Source organism: Macrobrachium nipponense, chromosome 23 (genome assembly GCF_015104395.2).
Source record: "Macrobrachium nipponense isolate FS-2020 chromosome 23, ASM1510439v2, whole genome shotgun sequence".
In the NCBI taxonomy this organism is placed as follows: Eukaryota; Metazoa; Arthropoda; class Malacostraca; order Decapoda; family Palaemonidae; genus Macrobrachium; species Macrobrachium nipponense.
In genome coordinates this window covers 31158438-31168437 of record NC_061090.1, presented here as the reverse complement: position 1 = coordinate 31168437, position 10000 = coordinate 31158438, and the positions used below count along the sequence as shown (strand labels likewise).

The window sequence follows — 10000 nt, the reverse complement described above, 5'->3', positions numbered from 1 at the left end:
TTTTTTAATTCTGACGTCACGCAAGAAACTGAATTTCATTTTCTGTTTCAAATTCCTTTAGTTGCTAAAGTATTTGAGAACCTTAAATCAGCAAAATGTTCTGATTTTAGCGTAATTATTGAAGTGCTATTCAATCATATCAGATGTTAAAATTTCATGGATTATGCTAATAATGTTTCATCAGCAATTATACATAATAAATGTTAGGAAATTCATAAGCAATTATTTTTAAAAAATGGTTGAAAAATCATCAGCAATTACAACATGTTTGAAAATTTATCCTCTTTTAAAACGCCACATCTTTTGTTGCGTGGTGGTGCAAGAGGTCACAATGAGGATCCTGAGAAGCCAAAAACATAAATCAAGGGCAAGGTCAAAGACCCCTAGAGAAACCAAAAGAATAAGCCAAGACAACATCATCAGGTCCCTGGGAAACTAAAGAATAAGTCAAAGGCAAGGTCAGACCTAGAGAAACCAAGAGAATAAGTCCAGAGCAACATCATTAAGGCCCTGAAAACCCGAGAATAAGTTAAGAGCCAGGTCAGAGAGACCTAGACAAACGAAAAGAATGAGTGAAGAGCAAGGTCAGAGGTCTGATAAGCAATCTCCTCCCAATAAATAATGCACGAAAACCATGCGGAGACCCACCGGCATAATGCGTGACGAGCGGGTTCGAAAACATCCTGAGGAGGGAGTTTTCGAGGATGAACCAGATGATGAGCACCAACAGGAGGAAGATGAGGGATCCCAAGCATACGCCGTTGCCATCCAACTCAATCTGGAAAAAATTTACAGTGACTATTAGAGTGGTTTACCCCTCAACTCTGGGTGACCTTAATATATTTTTCAAGGTCAGAAGCTATTACTTTTGCGTATGATGAACCTTGAGCTACTTTTCAAGGTCAGAAGCTATTACTTTTCATATGATGAACTTTGACCTATTTTTCAATGTCAGAGGCTACTACTTTTGCATACGATGAATATTGACCTATTTTTCAAGGTCAGAAACTATTACTTTTTCTTATTATGAACCTTGAGGTACTTTTCAAGGGCAGAAGCTATTACTTTTCCATATGATGAGCCTTGACCAAATTTTCAAGGTCATAAGCTATTATTCAAGGTCATTAGCTATTACTTTTCCCTATGATGAACCTTGACCTACTTTTCAAGGTCAGAGACTATTATTTTCCTTATGATGAACATTGACCTAATTTTCAAGGTCATAAGCTATCATTATTTCCTATGACTAACCTGGATTTATTTTATAGGTCAAATACTAGCACTCTTCCGTATGTAAACCGTGACCTATTTTTAAGGCCGAGAATGAAATACTAACATGTTTACGCAAATTGACAAACATATCTACAACACATTTCTAAGATCACAGTTACGGCAGCCCAAGGTTCACCTTATCGAAAAGTCAACGCTTCTGACATTAAAAAGTAAGTCAGACAAGTGACTCGTTTTTGCCAACTATTCTCCACCAACCTCGTACTTGAAGAATATGGTGAGGTTGAGCAGCGAGGCCAGTATGGTCCAAGTGACGTAGAATCCCATCCCATTGATGGAGAGGATCCCACACCAAAAATCGAGCTTCGACTTCGTCAGGAGACGTGGCGCTGCGTTCGCGAAGCTGTAAGGAAAAGTCTAGAGAATTATTCTGTTTCTGACCGATATTGCATAATGTATATTTCTAGTCGGTTTTTTCCTAGGGATTTACATAGTGTGTTCCATCCAAAAAGGTTGGTTGTGCCTTTTCACGGTTCAACAAAATAAACAGTGATGCGAGAGGATTTTGTATTCCGTTTCTAACCGATACTACACAATGGATATTTCTGTTTGGCTTTTTCCTAGAAGTTAATATCTATGACGTTCCATAAAATAGGGTTGGTCATGCCTCTGTGCGTTTACAAAATATGACAATAAAGCTATATTTTGTCAAATCGTTAGCCTGTCCTGTTTTCCCATCTAGTTTTGCCATATCTGTCGTATTTACATATCTTTTTTACTCTCCGACGTCTATGCCAAGGAACATAGAAACCTACCTTCGTTCAACGTACAATTCAGCTATTACTATATTCACATCAGCCGTGCATTTGATGTCTAGGCCAGTCCCTTACGACGCTCCTGATTGCTTATTGATAAGCCAATCACAGGGCTGGAAACTCTCAGTCTCTCTCGAGAGTTCACATTGGCAGGATGTGTGTGAGGTGGAACATACATCCTGCCTATGTGAACGCTCTCGAGAGACTGAGAGTTTCCAGCCCTGTGATTGGCTTATCAACAGCCAATCAGGAGCGTCGTAAGAGACTGCCTAGACATCAGGGGTGATGTGAATCTACTATAGACTATAAAATTTGAATTCTCCTCCCCAGACTTACCGGAAAGAGATTTCGCTCTCTCTTACCTGTAGGCGGAGAGACATATGGCGACGATGTTGGTCAGCGCTATCAGCAGGAGGATGATGGCCGAGCCCGTGGCGTTGAGGGCGTCCCAAGCAAAGAGCCACCCGACGTTTAGGTTGAGGTTCACGAACAGCGTCACCATGAACGGGACGGAGATGGCACCGCCTGCTCGCCAAGCTGGTTCTTCATCCAATTGGCGGAACAGGAGGGTGATGGCTGGTGGGGAGAGGGACCGGGTACAAGACGGGTCAGAATTTGATGAATTCAGCGGAATTCGAGAAACGATTCAAGGACTATTTTACTGGTCAGAATTTGATGTTTCAGAATTTGATGAATTGAGCAGATTTCGCGAACGATTCAAGGACTATTTTCACTGGTCAGAATTTGATGAATTCAGAATTTGATGAATTCAGCAGAAGTCGAGAAACGATACGAGGAGTATTTTCACGGGTCAGAATTTGATGAATTAAGCAGAATTCGAGAAACGATACGAGGAGTATTTTCACAGGTCAGAATTTGATGAATTTGGCAGAATTAGAGGAACGATACAAACACTATTTTCACTAGTCAGAATTTGATGAATTCAGAATTTAATGAATTAAGCAGAATTCGAGAAACTATACGAGGAATATTTTCACTGGTCAGAATTTGATGAATTCAGCAGAATTTGAGAAACAATATAAGGACTATTTTCACAGGTCAGAATTTTATAAATTCGGCAGAATCGAGCAACGATACAAGGACTAATTTCATGCCTTCCACGCGCCATATGAGACTTGTTGGAATTTGCTGAGGTCGGCAGAATGCGAGAACCACTACTAATGAGGCAGGTCAAAATGTACTGAATTCAACAGGATTCAAGAAACACTACGATTCATTTTTACAATTACTTCTATACTTCACAAAAGACAAGCCAAAATTCGCCTTATTCAAAAGAATTCAAGGAACATAACAGGTGCTGTTCTAATGACCTCCACACTCCATGAAACTACTTAAAATGTCCGGAATTCAGTCTAATTCGAGAAGCATTACAAATGCTATCGTAATGACTTCATGAATCAGTAAAAGTAAAATTTTGTCGAATTGAGCAGAATTCGAGAGGCAATATAAATACTACTCTAGTATTGGTTATCATCTTAGGCAAGAAGATATGGCAATTCAGCTGTATTCCTTTAATAAACGCTCCAAGAAGAGGTCCACTGGAAGACGAAACTGTTGGGCATTTTCTGAGATAAGCCATTTTCATTTTCCTATGTGGAACACAGCTGAAATATTACTCTAATGGCCTCTGAATCTCCAAAACTAAATACCGTCTGCTTTCCATTTCTGGTTATACCTATCCAAGTCATGACTAGATCCACATGCAGTGATATACTTCACATTCAGTCAATTTCATAAACCAGGAAGACACGATATTTACCGTAGATGATAATTAGGACGAGGCTGATGTAGATGACGGACCAGAGAGAGAACGTGAAGCCAGCAGGAGTGATGCAGGTGAAAAATTTGTCGGAGACGTTACCCGTCGACTGCTTGAACGGACCTGCAAAGATATTAGTAGTAAATCTCACAAATTCATGAATGAAAGAGTTGGTTAGGTAGATAAATAGAGGTTATTACGCTCCCTGGCGTACGTATAGCTTCATTATCAAGGATCTCAAGCCTTCATTACCATTCGCAATTCCACACTATTTTTTGCTTAAGCTTATCAATACGAGACTTTATATATATATATATATATATATATATATATATATATATATATATATATATATGTGTGTGTGTGTGTGTGTGTGTGTGTGTGTGTGTGTGTGTGTGTGTGTGTGTGTGTTTGTAAATCACTGGTAAAAATGTTGTTACAATAGAATTCCATCTAATAAAAGAGCCCATAAAAACGCCAAAATATAGAAAGTAAGTACTATAATTCAGAGACTGCTGTCTCTCTCTTCAGGTGGGTAATGATGAGAAAAGCTGCAGAAAAGGCGGTATTTATACCAAGAGATCCATCCACAGGTATCCGCATGGGTTACCTAGTAAAACGGCTACTTGTGGATGGATCTCTTCGTATACCCAGCCTTTGTGTAACTTTTCTCATACATTACCTTCCTGAAGAGAGAGAGACAGTCTCTGAGATATAGTACTTACTTTCTATATTTTGTCGTTTTTGTGGGCTCCTTATATTATATATATATATATATATATATATATATAATATATATCCTTATATTATATGTAATATATATATATATATATATATATATATATATATATATATATATATATAAAGGTTTTTTGCCACGAAGGAAAAAATGAAAAAGCGAGATAGCCAAGTACTTTCGGTCCTGTTCGAACAGGACCGAAAGTACTTGGCTATCTCGTTTTTTCATTTTCTCCTTCGTGGCAGAAAACCTTTATTTATACATAGCATCACGTTTTATATACTTCGTGATCAGTTATTCACATATATATATATATATATATATATATATATATATATATATATATATATATATATATATATATATATAATATATATCTATATATATATATATACACACACACACACAAAATATTTACGGTACAAATACACATACCCATTCGAACCTACTGATCTCTCTCGGGCGACTCTGAAAAGCAGAATATGATGATTCCACTTGTTAGATCAAAACGCCTATTCTCCATTGTGTACGCGAACTCAACTGGTTCAAAATCAAACAGGACTTATTGAAAACACGAAATGACATTTTGGTCTCTCTCTCTCTCTCTCTCTCTCTCTCTCTCTCTCTCTCTCTCTCTCAGTAGCCATCTTGCTTGGTGAGACGTACCCGTGTGAAGTCAGATTAATCAACAGATATCACAAGTTTAACATACGACTAGAATTTGAGAAATACCTAGAAGTGTTCGTGAACTATCGGTGATAAGATTAGTGTGAAAATAGTAGGATAAAGCGTCTTCTAAGTTAGTTTATCAAGTGTAATACTATAAAACAGAACAAGATGGCAGTAAGTTCCAACTGCGGGAAGAGGTGGCGTAATTTGGCGTGTTTAGCAGATTCGCAATACGATAGGTAGCAGGAAGGGAACTGGCATTTCTCATCTATGAAATCAGCAACAGTCCTAACCCCCCCCCCCCCCTCCCAAAAAGATACAAAAAGCCATTCATAGACATATTAGAAGGATATAATCCTTCAAACTGGAACAAATCTAATGAAAACATCTTGAAAATAATTGAAGAAGTTCCAAATAAAATCCAAGTGGTCAAGAGACTCATAAAGAAAATATACATAAACCAACATATTCCGACAAAGAAAATGAATAAGGTGAATCTTGTGAATATCCTAATTGATGCATTAGGAAAAAGAATGCCAAAAGCATGCAAACTGTGTAAGGTTTGGTATAGCATAGTCAATCCACAAAACCTAATCAGAAAATGTGCTGCATGCAACATTCCGACCCATCCACAGTGTGCTGAGGTAATACAAGATTTGAGAAAAGATACAAGAATTTTTTGTTCAACATGTCTATCATGGATAGACAATGTTATTAAATCAAGATTGAATGTACAAATAGTTGAGGATGAAGAAGAAGAGAAGAGGAAGAAGAAGAAGAAAAGAAGAAGAGGAAAACGGAAGAGAAGTAAACAAAAATGAAATGACAGAAAAAATAGGAAAACAAAGAACAAGATAAAAGTATGGATGCAGAGATACTCATTGATACTACATATGAGCAATTAAAGCAGCATACCTACGAAGAATAAATTACGATATGACAACAGAAAAGCAAATCCCGAAGAGGCTCTACCCAGATCTATACAATGACGGGAAAGAGGAAAAAAATAGACAAGAAAGACAAAATCTGCAACCTTTTGAAAAGAGGGAATTGCAGATTTGGAGAAAGATGTTACTACAAACATCCTAAGATATGTCAAAACTATGAAATATATGGTAAATGTGCATACTTAGATGGATATGGGGATGATTGCAGAGATCTGCATCCAAAAATATGTAAAACCTAAAAGAAGGAAAAGGATGTAAGTTCGACAAAAAATGCAAATATATGCACCCTGTAGCCATGGAATCATAATCAAATAAATAACCAACCAAGTAATAAAATCCAAAATAAGAAAGAAACAAATAAAGAGAGAAATCAAGAATATCAGGTAAAAGAGAAAAGCAAACCACCAATGAGATATGCAGAGGGTGTCAGCAAAAAATTTCAAAGCATCAGCTCCGAAATTCTACTCAAGAGATAATAACTGTATTTATTATGCAAGAGGATATTGCAGAAACGGAGAAAATTGCAGATTCAGACACAAAATGAATAATTATGATGAAGGAAGATCAAATATTATGGAAAAGTTGGATTTTTTAATGTCAGAATTTCTGGAAATGAAAAAAAGAACACATACCAGAACAGGAAAGAGACATGGGAAAATCCTTATTACTACCAGTAATTAAACCCCCCCCAATGTAAGGAAGGGGGAAAACACGCAAACCATCATAGTGATGAATGCGCAGGGTTTAGTTACGAGTAACTCAAAAAGAAAAATAGAGTACTTAGAAGAACTAACCCAAAATGAAAGAAAATAGATATAATGAATATAAGTGAAACCTGGTATTCCAAGAGACTGGGAATGATGATCAAATAAAAGGGTTCCAAACTTATAGTCAGATAGAAAAAATAGGAATCAAGGGGGGAGGGAACCGCAAATATATGGGAAAGACAAAAAACAAGGAAAAAATATATGAGAAATATAGTAACTCAGAATGTGAACTAATAGCGGTAGAATTTGAATCTGAAAAATTGATGAACATAGTAATATATAGACCTCCTAATACTAAAGAGTTTGACTTAATAATTGAAAAATTGGATGATATATGTAGAAATCACAAGGACTGGACTATTCTCCTATCTGGTGACTTCAACTTTCCTTTCGTAGAATGGAAAGAAACGAATAGGAGATTGTGGTTGTACTTATACATATAAAAAAGAGAGTAATAGTAGTGCAGAAGATAAAAGGCAATTTGAAAAGCTATTAGATATGCTACTAGAATACAACATTCAACAAATAAATCACCTGCCAACAAGAAAGGAAATACTTTAGACCTAGTATTTGTGAACGAGATGAATTATGTTAAAGAAATAATAGTTTATAATGCGAGTATTTCAGACCATAATGTCATAGAATTAACAGTTCATTCCAAAGCAAGTGAAAATAGAGATAAGCAAGAAATGAAAAAGTGGGAAGGATATGGAAAATACAACTTCTACAGTAAAAATATAAAATGGTCAGAAATTAATGAAGAATTAAACAAAGATTGGGATAACATTTTCGTAAGTGGATGACATAAGGGTAAATACGGAGATATTATATAAAATATTGGAGAAAATAGTGGAAAAATATATACCGAAGAAGAAAAGTAAACATCAGTCATGCATACCAAGAGACAGAAGGATCTTGTTCCAGAAAATCAGAAAGTGGAAAAAAGGTCTTGCAAAAGAAAAAATGCATGGAAAGTTATAGAACTAAAGAGTAAGATAGAAAATGCAGAACAAAAGATTATACAATCAAAAGAAAATGAAAAACGGGACTTGGAAGAAAAAACCCTATTAAATATCAAGCAAAACCCCAAACTATTATACTCATATGCGAAGAAGATGAATAAAAGAAGAATAGAAATAGGCCCTCTGAGAATTGAAGGAGATTAACGAATGAAAAAAGGAAATTTGCAACATACTGGCAGAACGATATAAGAGAGAATTCACCCCTAGAATAGAAATAATGAAGATAATGATATAGAAGTAAAGGGATGAAAATAGTGAATATTTAGCTGACATAGATATTAATGAAGCTGATATTGTGCAGGCTATTAATGAAATTAAAAATGGAGCTGCTGCAGGGCCTGATGGAATTCCTGCTATTTTGTTAAAGAAAGTAGTTCATTCTATCGCAAAGCCACTTGCAATATTATTAAGACAAAGTGTAGATACAGGCAAGATTTATGATGAGCACAAATTAGCATATATTACCCCTACTTTCAAAAGTGGATCAAGACTAGAGGCAAGTAATTATAGGCCTGTGAGTCTAACATCACATATTATGAAAGTGTATGAAAGGGTAATGAAGAAAAATATTATGAAACATTTAATAAAAATAATTTGTTTAATAAAGGACAACATGGTTTCGTACCCGGAAAAAGTACACAAACTCAACTGTTAGTCCACCGTGAGAACATATTCAAAAATATGAAAAGCGGAAAATGAAAAAACAGATGTGTTTATTTAGACTTTGCAAAAGCTTTTGATAAAGTAGACCATAATATATTAGCGAAGAAAATTAGAAAACACAATATCGTGGATAAAGTAGGAAGATGGTTAAAAGAATTTTTACACAACAGAAAACAGATAGTTATTGCAAACGACGAGAAATCGGATGAAGCCAAGGTAATATCCGGTGTGCCGCAAGGTACGGTGTTAGCTGCAATACTGTTTGTTATTATGATTGAAGACATAGATAATAATGTTAAGGATTCGGTAGTGAGTAGTTTCGCAGATGACACAAGAATAAGTAGAGAAATTGCTTGTGATGAAGATAGGAACGCTCTACAAAGAGACCTTAACAAAGTATATGATTGGGCAGAGGTAATAGGATGGTATTTAACTCTGATAAATTTGAATCAATAAATTATGGAGACAGAGAAAGAAAGCTATATGCATATAAGGGACCTAATAATGAGACCATCACAAATAAGGAAGCAGTTAAAGACCTGGTGTGATGATGAATAGGAACATGTTATGCAATGATCAAATAGCAACTCTGTTGGCAAAATGTAAAGCAAAAATGGGAATGTTGTTACGGCACTTCAAAACAAGAAAAGCTGAACACATGATTATGCTTTATAAAACATATGTTCGTAGTCCACTTGAATATTGCAATATGATATGGTACCCACACTATCAAAAGGATATTGCACAAATAGAGTGTGTACAAAGGTCCTTTACAGCTAGAATAGAAGAAGTTAAGGACCTAGACTACTGGGAAAGACTACAATTCTTAAAATTATATAGTCTAGAAAGGAGAGAGAAACGCTACATGATAATTCAGGCCTGGAAACAGATAGAAGGAATAGCAGAAAAATATCATGAACTAAAAATATCAGAAAGAGCAAGCAGAGGTAGATTAATAGTGCCCAAAACTACTATACCAGGAAAAATAAGGAAAGCACACAGGACATTATCCACTACGCACCAGCATCGATAATGCAGCGTCTATTCAATGCGTTGCCAGCCTCATCTGAGGAATATATCAGGAGTGAGCGTAGATGTGTTTAAGAATAAGCTCGACAAATATCTAAACTGCATCCCAGACCATCCAAGATTGGGAAGATGCAAAATATACCGGAAGATGTACTAGCAACTCTCTGGTAGACATTAGAGGTGCCTCACACTGAGGACCTGGGGCAACCCGAACAAGATGTAAGGTCTGTAAGGTAAGGGTAAGGTCTCTCTCTCCAAAAAAAGTGATGATTAAAAATTTCTGCCGTATTCCAATTTCAGAATTCAATTACTTCTCCCCCGGTCGATGTATCAAATGCA

The 10000-nt window shown here is 36.1% G+C and overlaps 1 protein-coding gene across 1 annotated transcript in view; it reads right to left on the bottom strand.

Annotated features, from left to right (window-relative positions):
* The window catches only part of LOC135196390 (uncharacterized), a 20693-nt gene that overhangs the window by 2067 nt on the left and 8626 nt on the right, over positions 1-10000 (bottom strand). Inside the window, exons 3-6 of the mRNA XM_064223194.1 lie at positions 3826-3948; positions 2408-2621; positions 1489-1633; positions 649-778 (exon numbers count right to left, since the gene is read on the bottom strand). Of these exons, the coding sequence (XP_064079264.1) occupies positions 649-778; positions 1489-1633; positions 2408-2621; positions 3826-3948 (612 nt within the window). The remainder of the gene's footprint in view (positions 1-648; positions 779-1488; positions 1634-2407; positions 2622-3825; positions 3949-10000) is intronic.